The sequence below is a fragment of the Cheilinus undulatus genome, linkage group 5 (genome assembly GCF_018320785.1).
Source record: "Cheilinus undulatus linkage group 5, ASM1832078v1, whole genome shotgun sequence".
Lineage (NCBI taxonomy): Eukaryota > Metazoa > Chordata > Actinopteri > Labriformes > Labridae > Cheilinus > Cheilinus undulatus.
This window is the reverse complement of record NC_054869.1, coordinates 36,395,478-36,414,406: the sequence shown is the minus strand read 5'-3', so window position 1 is coordinate 36,414,406 and position 18,929 is coordinate 36,395,478. Positions and strand designations below refer to the sequence as shown.

General features: G+C 41.0%; 1 protein-coding gene across 1 annotated transcript in view; it reads right to left on the bottom strand.

The window, feature by feature from the left end:
- Positions 1–18,929, bottom strand: part of LOC121510533 (aminopeptidase O (putative)) — a 162,773-nt gene that overhangs the window by 141,699 nt on the left and 2,145 nt on the right. The window contains exons 2-6 of the mRNA XM_041788633.1: positions 15,095–15,885; positions 14,596–14,765; positions 12,851–13,109; positions 11,814–12,027; positions 9,282–9,403 (exon numbers count right to left, since the gene is read on the bottom strand). Coding sequence (XP_041644567.1) covers positions 9,282–9,403; positions 11,814–12,027; positions 12,851–13,109; positions 14,596–14,765; positions 15,095–15,843 — 1,514 coding nt within the window. The 5' untranslated portion in view covers positions 15,844–15,885. The remainder of the gene's footprint in view (positions 1–9,281; positions 9,404–11,813; positions 12,028–12,850; positions 13,110–14,595; positions 14,766–15,094; positions 15,886–18,929) is intronic.

Genomic DNA, 18,929 nt, shown 5'->3' with positions numbered 1-18,929 from the left:
ACTTCCTCCCAAAAGGGACCTATGGCCAGTGTAACTTCCTGCTAGCCCATAAACAAACAATGCAGTGAACTGAAGTCAGCCTGAAAATCCTCCAGCGCCACTTAAAGAGGTCAAGAGGTATACTCCAGTCATAATTTTGACCTAGTGTCTGTGACAGTTATATGGCTGCCTAGTTTAGCTGTACTGGAAAAGGAACAAGCAGTTTTACTACTTGATCCTTTTTCTCTGTATTTCTTCAGGCAGTGACCCCCCCTTTGAGGTGAAGTCTGTGAAAAAATACTATTTGGCCAATAAACATGTTTTCAAGATGTGTGTTTGTGTTATTCTGCTTAGAAAAACAGCAATAATGAAGGAAGCTGGCAATAAAAGTGCAATGAGATGTGTTGAGAGACTGATTCGTTTAAGTGTATGTGTGTTAATGTGTGTGTTTGGATTAATCAGAGCTCACCATCAACTGGTGCAGGATGGCGCTCTTTTTTCCCTGCAAAAAATTAAAAAAAAAAAAAAAAAATTCTCCCCCCAAAAGACAGAAACAACAAACTTTTGCCTTTGATTCAGCTGAACTAAAACTATGATTAACAATAATACTGATGTCAAAAACATGCTACAACAACTTCAAAAATGTGTTACTTTCACCACAAGAAAAAGAGACAACAACAGGCAGTGACATCTGATCCGTGTAGCATTCCTCTGACGTCATCCCGGCTCACTAAATACACATCCTTACACTATTATTTGAACAATAGTCGCATTCATACTAACACACGCACAGGAATCTGCCTGTCTACAGTGAAGCAAAACAAAACCCACATCACCCACACAGCTAAAAAAGACCGCTTTCAACGCGTGTGTGTCATTTCTCAAATAAATGCGGGGAAAGCACCGCTCTCTCCGGGGAAACAGACATGTCTTCATTTGGGCACAATACAAACACACGGATCTCTGATTAGCCCTTCAAGTCCTGCCGGCACTTTTGGGACACACAGACTTCAGCATGAAAGAGGGGGAGGAAATGCCGTGCCTTTCCTGTCACTCCCAGTCGGAACCGAATGACGTGATTGCAACGTGATGAGATAAGACATCACAATGAAGATAAAAGATTATAAAAAAAAAAAAAAAAAAAAAAAAGCCCTGACACATTTCTGAGAATATAACTTCATATTCATAGGTGAAAACTTTTCAAAAGGGCATGCAATCCTTCCCATAACTCCCTCCTTGGCTCTCCACTTAAAATAAATGCAAAAAAGAAGAAAAGTGAGAGCACTTAACAAGATACGGGAAGTGTTTAGAGGAAGTAGGAAAGAAAAGACAGATTTAAAATTAAAATTAATTATTTTAAGGTTGTTCTCAGGCTCAAAGAAACTCCAGAGTTCATGTTAAAAGGAATATATTAAAAAGAAAAACACTAAACTCAAGATGTGACACACAATTCAAAAAAACAGGTTTCGCATTTCACTTCATCAGAACCTTTCAAAGACTTTCTAATATATATGAAGACAACAGTATGAAGTAAATTTAAGAAAAAGTTTTATACTTAAATCACTAAGGGCGAATAAACAGCCAAAATGTTATGAATAAATTCTGTAAACTACAAAAAATTCTCACTGCAAAAGTCTGCAGTGTTGTTTGCACTATTCACTGGTAAACACTAGAACAAAAGATAAAACGAAGTTTTTGTCTTTAATCCTGGACCATGTGTTAGAGAAGCACCTGGCTGCAGACATCAGAAATTAAGAAGGACATGCCTCCTTGGACATCCATAAAATCATGCATACATCTGTAATCCTTTATTAAAAAAATTGTAAGCTTTTGTTTTCCCGTCTTTCATTTATTTCTTTATTTATGATCTGTAATCAACGGCCTGCTGAACATGCTGTAATGACAATGTATAAGCAGCAATCTGAAATGGCATTGTGTTTCGCACCCACCTGTTGCCTACTATCTTTATTTCACTGAGGTGTCTTTTCATTAAAAGCTGAACTCCATAAGATTTAGGTACTAAGCATTACACCAATATCTCATTTTCATGGATTAATTTCACATAGCAAAAGAGAAAAGCTTTTTAAAAAGTTTCAGCATATTCCAAGTTGTGCTTCCAGTGGACGGAAGCCACATGCGATGCGATATTTTGGGGACCCGATGTTGTGCAAGGCCAGAATATGTCAGCACTTTTAAACAAATTCCATCGATCAATCTTTTTTCGCTCATCAGGGGCCAGGTTGCGATGGTAGGTGGCTAAGGCCGGCCACACACTACAGGATTTTAAGCCCAGTTTGGGGCAAGATTTGCCTCCCTCGACGATCGTGGGGGCGTATCCCGAGAGGAGCCTCGTCGCAAATGACTGTTTGTCTGGGTAGTCTGCATGTGTGTGGTGTCAACACAATTGTTTTACTGCTCCAAATCACGTTGTCACCTCCAAAATCCCGAATCGTATTTACGATTCTAGGTCATAGTGCCGCTGACAGAGTATCTACAATAACCAATGTGAGCGAGCAGACCGGGTAGTGTCACAGCCAGATCATACGTACTTTCACCACTCACAACCATGAACACAACTTTAGCTTAATTTCAGCCATGATTTCATCCCGAGTCTTTCCCTTATATTATGATTTTTGCTTCACCTGTAACACATGTCAGGACAGCCTGTTGTGGAGAGACAGCAAGGCGTTATCGACAGACATCAGTGTTTTGTTTTTCTTTCTGAAGTCAAGTGATCACGTGAGGTCGTAGGCAGGACGGCAGGTGTGTGGTCTCAAGTGATCTGACAGTTTGGCTGTGTCGTCTAGTGTGTGCGTTCAGAGGATTAAAGATGAAAAATCTTTGGAAATTGTCCTGAAGTCTGTGGTCTCCCACGGTTTAAAAGTTGTTCCAGATTTTAAAAATCGTCTAGTGTGTGGCCAGCCTAAGCAAGTCAACCCAGGCATCCGCCTCCCCAGTGATACTTTCCAACCCATCCTGAGGCATTCCCAGACCAGACAGGACATATAATCCCTCCGGTGAATTTTGGGTCTTCCCCAGGGTCTCCTCCCAGCTGGAGGTGCCCTGAAGACCCCCACAGGGAGGCGTCCAGGAAGCATCCTGATCAGATATCTGAACCACCTCAACTGACTCCTTTCAATGTGCAGGAGCAGTGGCTTTACTCTTAAATCCCTCAAGATGTCTGAAACTCCTCACCCTATCTCTAAGGCTGAGCCAGCCACCCTCCAGAATACACTAGTTTCAGCTGCTTGAATCCAAAATCTCAATCTTGCGTTCCCTTTAACCCTCACCGCAAGATACTTGAATGGCTTCACCTGAGGCAGAGACTCACTCCCCATTCGAAGGGTGAATTCTACAGTTTTCCGGCCTTAAACTTGGAGGTGCTGACTATCATCCCCACCACTTTGCACTCAACTGCAAATTGTTCTAGTGCCTGCTGGACTTCCCCAGCTGAAGAAGCCAACAGAACCACATCATCTGCAAAAGACAGAGATGGAATCTTGAGGTCTCCAAACTGGAAACCCTCCTCCTCTGGGCTGTGCCTCGAGATCCTGTCCATGAAAATCACAAACAGAATCAGAGATAAGAGGCAGCCCTGGCAGAGGCCACTGGAAACATGTGATTGAGTAAGCACACACAGCTCTCACTTTGGTTATACAGGGGCCTGATGGCTCACTGTAGCAGCCCCAGGATACCATATTTCTATAATACCCCCGACATAACACCTCAAGGTACACGCTCATAAGCCTTCTCCAAGTCCACAAAAGGCATGTAGGCTGGATAAGCAAACTCCCGTGCTCCCTCAAGAAGTCCTGCAAGGGTAGGGAGTTGGTCCACAGCTGGAGTTTTATTTGAGAATAATAATGGCTCATCTCATATTGATGCCTGTTCCAAATAAAAGCTGGGTACCATTAAAGTTACGATTGTTTATTTTTTCCATAGATATACACTTGGACCTATTTTGAATCAAGGCTCTAGCGCATGCAATCATGGGCATAACTGCATGAACAAATACGGACATAAAAAGTGGATGAAATTAATCACTCTGGACATCTATCAACCAGCTAAAAGAGAAAGGAAAATTTCAGGGATTCCCCATCGATGCTCACTGACAGTCACTCTTCTGCACCATGATTTGTTTTCTTTTTTCTCAGACAACTCTTCCTCCCTCCATCAATGTTTAGCCACTCTGTATTTTTCTTCCTGTTTGCCAATCAGCTCCTAGATGTCTAAAAAGTTATAGTATAGATACATAGCAGTGCTTCTACATTCCTCTGCCTTGGACTAGTTTATAAAACAAAACACAGTGACAGCATGAGAGGGAAAAGTTAGATGAAAGTAAACAGAACGTGGTTTGGTTGATACAGTCCAATACTGCAGGCGAATATGCATTTGTTGATATCTTGGACTGAAATTGGACAAAAGGATTATGTTAAAACATGACAGCTTGATGCTGTTATTGTTACACAAAATAAGCTCAAACTGATTAAAATGTAATCTTATAAAGTGCTGACTGGCCTCATCACTACCAGTCTGTCTGTAAGTCAAAAAGCCCTGTAGCTGCACAGTGTAGGAGGCACAAACCTGCCCTTACTTGACTCCTTAATCTTCGGTTTCCTGCCCTCCCTCCTCGTATCTCGGTATAAAAACTTCACGCCGCTGTGAATCCTCCCCTGTTTTGCCTCAGCACTCACTCCCGCCCTCCTCTGTATCACACTACAACAGCTTCCTGCCTTCTTTGCCACAGCTCCCCCTCCACTCCTGCTGTTTCCACTGGGGCACTGCACAAAAACTGCGCTTGGCCTGCTCCCAAGCACTGGGGCCCACATACCTCCCAATCTCTAGATTAAATAGCGCCAGTCTCTGAAGTCTGTCCAGGGGCTAATGGCTTTTGTTGCTGGGAATAATCCACACATCCTCTCCCACATCCTTGGGGTCTGCTGGCCTGTTGTGAACCCAGCCCTTACCCTCTCATCTCCATCTCAATCTATGCTTCCCTTTCGGTTGACCTCCCTGCCCTCCCAAGGCACAAACTCTGTGGTTAAGAGCCACAAAACCACCCGCACTGAGAAGAGGACGCAGAGGGTTGACATTGGGTAGAATCCCATGCTGAGTTTTACAGGCAGTGGGTGCAGGTGATGTCTAAAGCTTAATGAAGGCTCTAAATCTCTTTTCTCTGTCATCTGCTGCTAACTGGAGTCAAAGCAGCCGGGGCAAGAGGGATAAGAGCCTGGGAGCAATCCTCATAAGGAAAAGAAAACATCCGTCAGACATCAGCCACTGCAGAGCAGCCTCTGTGTTCACACTTCATGTTCATTCAAAATAAATACAGCAGGGAGAGATTTTCACAAGATGAGGGAGAAAGATCAAAGCTGCACTCACTATTTTGGGCAATGCAGACAGAATAAGTATGCAGGAGTTGTGAACTAAATCCAGACTGCCACGCTAGTGTAGATCTGTGTCCTTCAACATATCTACGATTAACACCACTCTTGGCTACGACGTCAGAAAATTCACGCTGAATACATATTCAGGCCTGAGCTCATATCCTGTCTGGGGCACTTTTCTCCAGGGAGGCCGCCGGGGGAGAGGAAAAAGGCAGAGAGAGAGAGAAAGAGAGACTGTGGTTGCAAACCGCAGACACTGGGACAGCATTCACAGACCACCCTAATCAGTTTACTTTATCAACACAATTTTAAAAAAGGTCATTGAAGGTCTTTATTTTGTGTCAATTTCCAATTTTAACTTTCCTCATATGGCTCCCGGCTGACTCTCAGTCATCTCTACACCCATGCAATATGATAGCTAAAAGGGCTTCATTGCAGACAAAATATAAAACTTGATTTCCAGAGAAACTATCACTATTGTAAGATGCTCTGGGGCCAGGCTGAGGAGTGATCGACCGCACAGAGAAGCGGAGGGGACAGAAGAAAGGCAAACAGAGGAGGCTTGAGGATTTAGGGATTTTATGATGGCAAAAAGAGAAATCAAGAGATGAAAGAGAAAAATAAGAAACAGAGAAGAGGTGGCAGAAACAGGACACTGTGTTCAAGATAGTAGGAACTGAGAAAATAGCTACAAAAGGGATACACATGGAGAGGAAGTGAAGGGTGAAGGAGCTAAAAAGGGGTAAGTTCGAAGAGAGAACAAAGACATACACAGAGGAGATTTATCCATAGAGCGTAGGACAGTGAATCTGTCAACCTGCGGATTTGCACCCAACCATCTGCCCCCAGACCTATAATAAAACTGATCTAAATATACACATAAAAATACACACATCTCGACTTTGGAGCAGAGTCTGCAGACCACCTGAAGCTTCTGTTGATGGAAAAAAGGAAAGTAAGAATACAGAGCCTACTGACTGACACAGTGAGTCAATGCGGTAGCTCAGGGGGTTTTGACAAAACCAGACTCCTACATTTTGATATAAGTCTAGTTATAAATTCTATTTGTTTGTTTCGATACCACAGCAACAAAAATAAGAGTCCTGGCCCTGATAGTAATATCTTGTTTTAATTACCAAGAAATGTGTACACTGTCGAGATTTCACAAATGTTTGCAACATTTTGGAAGCAAAACTTTGCCAAAGTATTTTAGACAGTGCTCTTTCATTTGCTTACAGCAGCTTTTTGTTCTAATATGAATGAAGATCTCAATTTCATTAATAGCTTATTATGATCGGACATCAGTGGACTGGCACATCTGCTTCATCTACCAACATCAGCCCTGCATCTTTTTTCAAAATTAGAAATGTCAGAGTATATCTAAGACCTGCTCATCGTAGTTACATTATTTCCCAAATCATTCAGCACCAGCAGAGACTGCGTGACTTTGTGATTTAGGACAAGTCCAGAATGAATCCCATTTTGTTTTATATTGTCCTTTCTATGATGAGTTAAGATCATCCTTTATGACTGAAATATTCATTAAAAATCCTTAATAATTTTGGAGCAATGATGATGACAGGACGTAGTGGTTGTTTACTTTCTATGCTTATAAGTTGGCCTCTTTTGTAGCAAAACCCTAAAAGAAACATCAGGATAGTTTTCCTCAATAGTATTATTCTACCAGGCATCAACTTTTGGATTCTAGTCCCTTTATATTAATAATAATGTCTTGTATGTCTATTTGGGCTGGGCATATTGTTTATGCATGGCACAATAATAAAATAAAATCAATCAATCCTCTACAGTTATTATCATTTTATTTGTAATGCTACTTGTAATGTTAGAATGTTCTTCAATCAAACATATACATCTAATTCTTCACATATTATTATCATCATTCTTACTGACACTGCAGCCATTAATAAGGGGAAAATAAGTTGAAAATGGGTTTATGGCCAGAGCAGCCATAAATCTATCTTAATCATTGTTTGTGCTCTTCTTTTCTCTCTTTCTGCCCACCCTCAAACCCTGAAAACAGCTTTGGCAGATGTCTGTCGAGCATGAGTCTGGTTCTGCTCAAGGTTTCTGCCCATAACCTTGCCCGTAAGATTTTTCCTTTCCACCGTGACTTTGCTAAAAGTTGCTTGGTGCCGAGCTCATGGTGGATTAAAGTTGGGTCTTTGTAAATACTATGACAGAAAGTACAGTCCAGACCTGCCTTTTTTGTACAATGTCTTGACATAGCATTGGTTATGAATTGGTGCTATATAAATAAAGACTGAGTGATTGATTATCATAAAGAAGAAAAGAGTGGGGAAATTAATTAGAAAAAAAGGAAAAACAATGTTTTGTTTCAGGAAAGACGTGGGTAAAATGAACAGTGACTTTACAGTGAATGTAAGATCATTTTATTAACAGAGCATCATCTCTTTCACAGGGCAATTTAAAGCACTGAATATTAAGATTACATCAATTAAAACCTTAATTTCTCCTCATGGAGGGTCAATATAAACTGATAAATGACTGACTGTATTAAAATAATTATGTCATTAAGTGTCAATTCAATATTTAAAAAATATCAGTTGACTTAAACAATAAACAAAGAATAAACTCGCAGTTTGATCACATGCCCAAGGCAGAAACTGAAGTCCTTAAAGCAGGCTGTGTTGGCCTGTAGCCCTTTGTCACATATCATTCTCTATTTCCTCTTCCCCAGTTTCCCTTACTAATAACTGTCTTGTCCTCCAAATAAGGCATAAAAGCCCCAATGAAGCACATAAAATGCAATGAACTCTAAGAATTAAGACAAAGATAAGAAGTAAAAGTTAAAAAAAAGGACTATCTGGAGATGTGATGGGAATAGCTAATAAGCTGAGATTTGTTTGGGATGGAAAATGGATCAAAAACAAGGAGGTGCATTTGGGAAATAGTTTGAGGTAAATGGAGGCATAGCATTTTGGAAAATGGATGATGAAGAACTGGAGAGAATAAAACAAGTAATGAAAGCAGAAGGTTAATGATGGGCCAATGAGAGGGGCCGGGGTACTGCATGGAAAAAGGGTTTAATGAGAGGCCTATAGAGAGGCTGAAGATGCCTCTGTTTGCCAACTGGCTTCCACAAGTGCTGCTTGAGTATTTGAATGTTTGTGTTTAAACAAAATTCAATGGCGGCAGCATTCATATGCTCAACACTTAGTTAAAACTGAAACACATCCTTTAATAAGCAACACAGACATGGAAGTCAGACGAAAAGTCCAACAGAGCCATGCTGAAAGTGGTTACGGAGGAGCAAAAAGGGGGGTTGACGAATGACTGGACAGAGTTGAGAGAGAGTTATGGTTGCCCTCCTTGATTCTTTCATAAAAGAATTCCAAGATCTCAATAAAAAAAGATTGAGACGGAGTGAGGAGGTTCTGAAAAGTGAAGTGTCATTAATCATGCAACAGAAAAACAAAACCAAAAACAGCAGGATGAAAATAAAAAGATGGGTGATTCTTTGATGTTCTCTTCTGTGTCCAAATATTGTTCTGCATATCTATCGAAGGACTGCTGAATGCACTAAACATACAAAACCACTAAGTACCTCTCTTCATATTAGAGAAGGGTTACAGTCAAGGGCCACACATTTCTCTGAGCAGTTTATTGAGACCACAATTGAGGTAAAAGGAGAGGACAAGTTTGACATTTTACCAGATCTATACATTCAAATACAACCTTTCGGTCCATCAAACTAAAACGTGCACCTAAAAGCAGATCAGTATTTTTAATTTTTCTCCCTGCAAAGGTGCCAAACAAAATGTCTTATGTATACCTCACACAAAATTGTAAGTCACAACCCTGTTCAGCTCTACCTTTTAACACCCCTGGCTTTTCATGCTTTTAGTATTTTTCCTGTTAGTTATCTGCCCTTACCTGGCCATGCCCAGACTGGAGAAACCTGCTGGGACGATAAGAACATCAAGGCGAGGAAAGGGATGCACCCCAAGAACAGTGTAGGCTGCAGCCAAACATTGAGGCAATAGGTTGAGGACCATCTGCAAAAAGAAAATTATAATTACAGGTGTTTGTTTATGATTCATTAGATGGGTAGATGGTATAGTTTCTGATGCATTAGGTCTTTAGAGTGAGTGTTTATGTTTGTACTGGTCATTTTATGTTTCAGGTAAGGAGATGCTCAAAGGTTTGACATCAAGGACTGCAGCACAAGTGTTTGCACTTGAAAATGTTTCCCCACTTTTCTGAGAGGCATCATCACATGAGGACTGAAACATTTATAAAGGGTTATGGCCGTCATGATGGCAGAGGTTTACACTCAGATATGGCACTTAAGTCTTTTTAAACTACAGTGACAAAAAAGGAGACTTAGGCACCAATATTGGGGGTTTTCTTGTTTAAAATTTCTAAAAACTATGAGTAAACCCCTGCAGCCTGTCTAAATTGTGCAAATTCATGACAGCATTTTGGTTCAGGAATGTCACTCATGTATTTGTGCCATTTAGACTGAGATTTCTCTTTCATCCGTGGTTTCTTTTGGTTAAAAATACAACTTATCATTGCTGTAGATCAAAAAAATAAAACTGACTGTATTCTTTGAAATATGTAGTATCAAAAAGTTTTTATTATCCAAAATTGGACATGCTACTGTTAGCATGTTAGAGTCCCTGTTTAGAATGTAAATGTCATCATGGGAAAACTGTGAAATACTTTCACTATTCGACCAAAAGATCACTGTTGTAAACTGCATAATCTCACACACACCTTGGGCCTCATCCACCAACCATCACAAAGAAATGTATTCTTAAAACGATACATAAAAAAAGATTCCGACCTTTGCCAAGCCATACTACCAGAATTTGGTCTTATCTAAGAACAAATCATGGAGCACATTTGGATGCTGTTGTGATGTTTAAATGATTAATTTGGCACTTATTGATAAATTAAGAAAGATACTATAAATATAATTTAAATCACATTTTACTTTCTTTCAAAATCAATTAGTACTTTTATAACATTAAACATTATGTAAAAATACATATCTTAAATATAGTAATCCTTTCATTTTACCATGCAATGTTTGCTTAGCAATGCAAAATGTTAAATAATCACTACAAACCTGGAATGTTGGTAGACATTTTTTTCATTCAACACTTATTTAAAACAGTAAAAAGCTCCACACTCTGGTCCTTTGAGTGTTTCAATAATGTGCTGTCATATAACAGTGTCAGTTTTTTAACAATTACATGCATGTTTCAATTAAATCATATGCATATTGACTAAAGAAGGCTATCCTCATCCCATTTTATTTCTATTATTATTTTTTATTTCATTTGGATTCAGAATTTTCTTTTACAGCTTTGTACATGTCAGTTTATTTGTTCTACTCCTTTTGAATTGTATTTTCATTTGAAAAGGCAGTTTCACAAAAGGTACAGTACCCTGAAGTTTTCTTAAGCGATACCTTTTCTAGTTTTTGTGAGTCTAAGCTCCAGAAGTAACATCTTTTAGCCACTTGGCCTATGTGATCAACTCATTTCAGCTACAGGCCATCAGTTCTCATTTGTCTATCACACAGCTTACATATAAACACATTAGGGAAGTCTGTCAAAAAAAAAAAAAAAAACATATCTGACTTACATTCCAGGGGATGCTTCCATTTCTTATGTTAACCTTTAAAATCTAAGCCTGTGTTGTTTATTCTAATCACAAAAAAACATTTTAAGTAGTATTTAAACAAGAACTAAGGGAGCTTAAAGCGATGATGTTAGCCAATCAAGGGGAGAGAGGTAGGGGGAATACAGTAGTCTGATGGAGTCAAATAAAGTCTGCACGATTGGTGCAATAAATTCAATCCACTTATTCTGAATTTGATATAAAAGTTTAATTTTGGATCCTCACAGAATAAATCAATTTCTCCATTTTATATATATGCATGAAGTTTCTGTTGACAGTGCTAACATCCACAACTAAATTGTTTATTAAAATGATTTTTTTTTTTCGTTTTCATCTCAAGCAGTGCTATATTGACTATTTTAGTGTTTCTTATCCTTGGAGTCCTGTGTGGGATTGTTTTTGCAGTTCATTTTAATTTGGACATTACTGATGTCTTGCTACTTCTCTTCTCATTCCTGTTTGTCTTTTGTGTTTGTACACAGACCTGCAGTCTCAGGCCTAAAAGTCACATCTTTTATGCTAATTAGTAAAAACCAGCACAAGCTTCCAGCTTACAAGAATATGGCATCTTTTAAACACTGGTGTGAACAATGTAGCAGTTTCAGAACTCGTCATATCTGACAGATTTCTCTTTGGAACTTTCTTAAGAACAAATTCAAGAGGACTCAAAGGAGGATGCTGGTGAATGAGGCCCAAAGACTGTTGCTCTCCACCTCTTCTTAACATTTAAATACATTTAGATTAAGTCTCAGCGGTTCGTTGTCAAATCTCTACCTGGGCGTCACGCAGCAAGCATTCAGGGCAAAACACACGGTGTGGGATCACCCGCTGGGACATAGCTGACCACTCTGTAAATCGGCAAGGGTAGTCACCATGGGAACAACAGATGCCGTCATCCACCATGCCTGAATAATCAGTATCAGAGACCCCCTCATCCTCAAGGGAAGAGCAACAGAATGCAGACTCGGAGCGGGTGGTTTGGTCTCCTCTGTAGAAGATTAAAACAGGGAGGGAAAGTTTAATCCAAGGTTAATTAAAGCAATTTAATGAATTTCACATTGAAAGAATGTACAGTTTTGGAGCAAGAGAGCCAAACGGGTTATTATGGGACCTGTCTCTGGGCTACACATGGAAATGAAAGCAGTGGAAATATGGAATATATACGTCACAAAAGCAAACCACAGTGATCCCAAAAATATCTGGGTGCTGACATGCAATCCCATTTACTCTAAATCCAAAATCCAGCACTAACTCCATCCTCAGCATTAAGACTGTTCCAAAGGTTTGGAGCCACATCCAAGTTTCCTTCCAGCCATTCACTGAAAATAAAGGCCTTCCTTGTAGCGGGAGATTCCTGGGGCCAGCGGCAGGCTACAGCTGGGCTGCTGCTGAAGGAAAAAACCATGAGGGGAGGAGGAGGATTACTGGAAACCACTGGCAGACCTGCCAACCTGCTGGCTAGTGACAAGGGAGACCCCAGCCCAACCCTGCCCTCTCTAAAGCCCCACTCTTCACTCCATATCCTGTACCTCTTTAAAATTAATGTCCATTTTACTTATTTTGCTCTCCAAAGATAAACTCTGCAGGGCATTGAACCCATGAATGCACTATGCTTCAATATACTCGTCATAAAAAGCAGATTGAGTCCTGCACTCTATCCATCACCTTAACTTCACCTGCACCATTTTTGGTTCAGCGAAAAGGAAAGTTTCACCATGGAATGTCTAAAGGCCAGACTCAGGTTAATAACAGTCTGGAGAAAAGGAGGAGGACTTACATGAAGAAAAGAACAGAAAAAAACAACATAATACCTGCCAGTCTGGATAGAAGAGCGTTTTACTACTTCACTGGAAGAGCTTCCAAGTCCAGACACAAGCTCAGCTTCAGTCCAGTCTCCGTGCCCAGCCACGAGTTTGGCCGTCTTGCCACAAACCATCCTGTCAATCAACCCACTTTCCAATGAGGGGGGAATTTCTGCTGCAACTTCATGCCAGTGGCCCACTGCCAAGGTGAAGGTGGAGGCAGGCATAGGCATAGTGACGAAATAATTCCAGATTGAGAAACCTGAAACTTAAAAGCAGAGGAAGAGAGAGGGTGAAAATGCCAAAGGTGAAAGATTGAAGAGGAGTCAAAGAAATTGGCAGTACTAAAAGAGAAGTAAAGAATTATTATTTGGTCTGTACCGTTTTTTTTTAATTTCCCTTTACTGTTAATGCTCATGCTAGAAACAGGGATTCACAAAGGTTCAGCCCACAGAGCCCCAAATTAAAATGACTGAGACTGGAGATTCCCACCATCCCTTGAACTGGTTAAAGCACAAATGTTGTGCACAGGCATGCACGTGAAAAGTTACATTTTAATAATTTCAGTACGTTTTTTCACCATAAATCACACCTAAGGACCAGTCATTGGGAACCACTGCTCTAACCAATAAGCACATGGTGACAAACCTTTATCTTATGTTTTAGATGTCTTGAGCTAAGATATCAAAAACTTGAACTGAAAAAAAGAGCATACAGTGCCTATAAAAAGAATTCACCCCCTTGGATGATTTACCCTTGTATTGATTTTATAAATCATCCTCCTAAACCAATCTTCCTTCACTTCAGTGAAGATGCACCTTTGTCTGCAATCACAGCCCTGAGTCTGTGTGGATAGGTCTCAAGCAGGCTTGCACATCTGGGCACTGCAATTTTACTCCATTCTTTCCTTGCAAAACTGCTCCAGCTCCGTCAGGTTGAACAGGGACTGTGCGTGAACATCTCTTCTTTCAAATCCAGCCAGAAATTGGACTGAGGTCTGGGCTATGAGTTGGCCACTCTAGAATATTAGCCTTGTTGTCTTTAAACCATTTCTGTGTAGCTTTCGCTGTATGCTTCAAGTCATTGTCTTGCTGGAAAATAAATCTTCTCCCAAGCCTCAATTCTCTTACAGACTAAATAAGATTGTCTGCTACCTCCTCTGAAGTCAGGTGACCAAGACACACTCCTATTTTCAAATTTCACCCCTACCTTTCGATTGCGTTCCTTGGAAAATGCAATTTTTTAGCCATTTTTTTCAAATGTGTGTTTGAAATCAAAGGAACTATCATGCATTGAAATAACATTAATTTATGATATTCAATTGTGTCATAATTGTCATAATGTACAAATTTTTCCCATGATTCAAAATGAAGTTACACTACAATAATAATGCGTTAAACTAAATGTTTAATATCCAAAGGGTCCAGAGATAGTTGTCATATATTCTGTAAATGTCCTATGCTATAGCTATACAGGAAATACTGTATTTCAAAATGTTTAAAAAGAGTGAAAACTTTAATTTCAACAAAAGAAAAACAGAAAGATTTTTAACTCAGAATGAACTGAGGTCCCTTTCACAGCCCTAACCCTATTTTCACTTCAGCGGAACCTGCCAAAAGCCTAGAGATAGAAGATACAACATGTTCAACAGAATAAAAACCTTTTGAAGCAGATTTGTAATTTTTAATATATATTTATGAATTCAACTTGTTTTCTCCGGGTTGTAAGAAAAAATTTGTAGCATAGCAGCTTACGTGTGTCCCTGTCCTCAATAGGTACAGTCTGCTCCTCCCCGCTCATCAAAACCACACACTCACTGGGGGCCCGTACTGTTGCCTGCCATGTTGACATGGCAACAGGCGGCTCCTGGCAGGGGAAGAGGGCTCGGTTGTTGATGGGAGAACCGGCAGTGTAAACACACACCCTGGAAGGGTAAACAATGTTAAACTATAAACAACCCTCATTTCAATGCTCAAAGTATCAACCACACACGCACACACAAATACACAGAGTTACACACAAAAACACAGCAGAATAAAACAGCCCGTGGCGTGTTTTTGTGAGTTAATGAATCAGAATTATTCTATTCAACATGGCAGGCTCAGAATATTACACTGTAATTCGAGTGGCAGAAATCAGAGCAGATGTGCTTCCACAGTTGCCAGATTTTAAATCTTTCAGAGGGGGTCTGATTGTGCTACAAAAGTCTATTTTTTATGGAAATGTTCAAATTATCCACATGCTGAGACAAACCTGTTGTCCTGGTCTTTGGTCCACCTCACAGAGCCTCCCAATGGCCTTGTCTCGTAGAAGATCCTGAGAGCACGAGGGAACCCTGCAGGTGATGCAACGCCTTTCTTCCTCACCTGTAGACTCCATTTATCTCTATAAAACCGCAACAGGCCATCTGGAACCGCAGGGGCACTGCTGCACAACAACAATAGCCGGTGTTTCTCCTTCCATTTGCTAGAGGGCATTGAGATAAGATTTTCAACACAGGCTGACTGCAGGTTAATGAAACTGATCCCTAACCCCTCTGATGGGACCTCTGGTAAGAGGCTAGACATGGCTGGCACTGCAGAGACGTCCAACTCTTCCACCTTTGAGACGTCAAGGTCACAGCAGTCCAGAATCAGAGTGAAATCACCATCACTGCTGGTTTCCCATGACAGTGAAGACTGAGCATTTTCATCTTCAGCATCTAGCCTCTCCAGTCTTTTTTTGCCATCCTCCACATCCCCAAATCTGCATACATCTGACTCCTGACCTCCTTCTGCATCTTTCGACTCATTTACCGTGACAAATCCAGGTCCAGTATCATCCTCAGCTTTTGGACCATCTCTGGAACAAGGATCCAGAAACACAACAGCACTACCACTGATCACCTTCCTGTTAAAATGGACAGTCAGGTCCAGCACATAATGTCTGACAAGTATGTGGTTGGTATTGGCTCGGAGTGGAAGGTCATCCGTGTCAGGGTTGAGGTCTCTGTCTGGGTCCATGTCACAAAAACGGCATCAAAGTTGAACAGAAGATGACTCCACCTAGAATGCAAGACCAGAAGTAAAGAATAATGTTGCTGGGTTGTTCTGTGTGTCATCTTTAGGGCTCACAGGGGAAAAACTGTGGAAGAACACAATTGAAAATGGTCCGTTTGCAATTCTTCCTTTGTGATTCCTAAGGAATGGCATTTTCCAATGTTTGAATACATAGATTGGTGCTGTGCATGTCAAATAGAGTGAAATTGCTGTAATCTGCTGTAAAAGTGTAATTACAAAAAAAAAACCTTTTTAATGTCAAAGTGAAAACAAATTTCTACAAGGTAATGTCAATTAGTCTCACAATTAGTGAAACTGACTGCAATGAATATGTCTCAAGTGATTGTAGTATAAAGATGCCTGTGTCAGGAAGGTCCAGTCACTTTCCAGTCAGTTTATCAGTATTCCTGGCTACCATTACACCATGAAGACAAAAGAACACTCCAAGCAACTGAGAGAAAGGGTTATTGAAAACTACAAGTCAGGGGATGGATATAAAATAATTCCAAGACCCTAAACATCCTCAGAGTTCAGGTAAAGTCATCAACCAAGTGACAGTGCAAGGAGACTAGTAAGCGACGTGACCAAGATACTTACTTACTACTTCACTGACAAGGTTTGTGCCATCAGCAACCAATTCTCTGAGCCTGTCCAACTCAGTTTTCTGCCACCAGCTAGTGATGCATCACTTAGCTCATTCTCTCCACTAAGTGAGAGCGAGGTCACCAGGCTTCTGCTTGACTCTAAGCCCACAACCTGTCCCCTCGATCCGATACCATCACATCTCTTGCAGGCGATTGAGCCCACAATCAGCCCTGCTGTGAGTTGTATCATTAACTCCTCTCTGTCCACAGGTGTTTTCCCAGCTGCTTTCAAGCAAGCGCGGGTTACACCACTGCTCAAAAAACCCACTCTCAACCCAGCCCTGGTTGAAAATTACAGGCCGGTCTCACTTCTCCCATTCCTATCAAAAATACTGGAGCGCACAGTCTTCAACCAGCTCTCAGAACACTTGCAGAACAATGATCTACTTGATCAGAATCAGTCTGGCTTTAGGCGGGGCCACTCTACTGAAACTGCACTTTTGTCGGTAACGAATCACTTCGCTTGGCCAGAGCAGCTGGTCAGTCCTCAGTTCTCTTACTGCTGGATCTGTCCGCTGCCTTTGACACAGTAAACCACCAAATCCTCCTCTCCACACTCTCTTCACTTGGTATCTCAGGATCTGCCCTACAGTGGTTTAAGTCCTACCTCACAGGGAGATCTTTTAGAGTATCATGGAAGGGAGGAGTGTCTAAACTGCATGGCTTATCAACAGGGGTGCCTCAAGGGTCTGTGCTTGGTCCCCTACTTTTCTCAATATACACCACCTCACTTGGTGCAATCATCCGCTCCCATGGCTTTTCTTATCACTGCTATGCAGGCGACACACAGCTATTCCTGTCCTTTCCACCTGATGACACAACTGTCTCAGCTCGGATCTCATCCTGCCTTGCTGATATTTCTAAATGGATGAGGGAACGTCACCTTCAGCTCAACCTGCCCAAAACTGAGCTCATTATCATCCCAGCCAGTCCCACTATGGAACCGCAGATCAATATCCAGCTTGGATCAAATAATCTCTTGCCCACTAAGACAGCCCGGAATCTGGGTGTCATGATTGATGACCAGCTAACCTTCAAGCTCCATGTGGCCTCGATTGCTCGGTCCTGCCGTTTCGCCCTCTACAACATCAAGAGGATCAGACCCTACTTGACAGAGCATGCTACACAACTCCTAGTACAGGCTCTTATAATATCACGTATTGACTACTGTAACTCATTACTGGCAGGCCTACCTGCATGCACAGTTATACCTCTGCAGTTGATCCAGAACGCAGCAGCACGTCTGGTCTTCAACCAACCCAAGAGAGCTCATGTCACGCCTCTTTTAATCTCTCTACACTGGCTTCCAGTTGCAGCTCGCATTAAATTCAAAACTCTAATCATTGCTTACAAAGCAGTAACTAAAACTGCTCCTGTTTACCTGGAGTCCCTCATCCAGGTCTACACCCCTTCTCGCCCACTACGCTCAGCCAGCGAAAGGCGCCTGGTACTTCCAGCACATCATGCTCCTAAATCACTAGCTCGACTCTTCTCCTCTGTTGTCCCTAAATGGTGGAATGAATTACCCAACTCCATTCGATCTACAGACTCCCTGTCTACTTTCAAGAGAAGGCTAAAGACCCAGCTCTTCAGAGAACACTTTGCACTTAGCTAGGCAATTCTCTACTGTTGTCCCCAGTAGTAGACTGAGTCTCAGCCAGACTATTCTCCACTGCTGTCCCCAGTGGTTGAATGAGTTTCCCAACTATAGTTAGCTCGCACTGTCCTGCTCTACTTCTGGGATTTCTTTGCCCAGCTCTTTGGGAATGATCCAGCACTTGGTACTTGGTAATAGTTGTTGTGAAGCCTAATGAATGGCGATTAGTGATCCCACATTTTCCTTGATTCATTGTTGATGTCTAAAAACAAACAAAAAAATAAAAATAAAAACATAAAAACAAAAAAAAAAAAACAAAAAAAAAAAAACAAAACAAAAAAAAAAAAACTACATAAACAACGTATATTTTAGGTACTCTGCCTTAAACTCTACACGGCAGCACTTGCGTCCAATTGAACCTGAAGCACTTGATGGCGCTTACTGATGTTGTTTCTTCTTGTCTAGATCATTGCTTGTGTTGTTCTTGCTCTCAAATGTACGTCGCTTTGGAGAAAAGCGTCTGCTAAATGACATTGTAACATTGTAACATTGTAACTTATGACTACTTTGAAGAAGCATCAGCAGCTGAGATGTGAGAGACTCTGCATACAACAACTGTCGCCCAGCTTCTTCACTAGTCACAGCTTTATGGAAGAGAGAAAGCTACTGGTGAAGAAAACTTGTATTAAATCTCAACCAAAGGCATGTTGGAGACTCCATAGTCAAGTTTTGTCTGATGAGATCAAAATGGTGCTTTTTGGCCATCAGACAAGATGCTTTGTTTGGCGGACACCAAATACTGTACATCA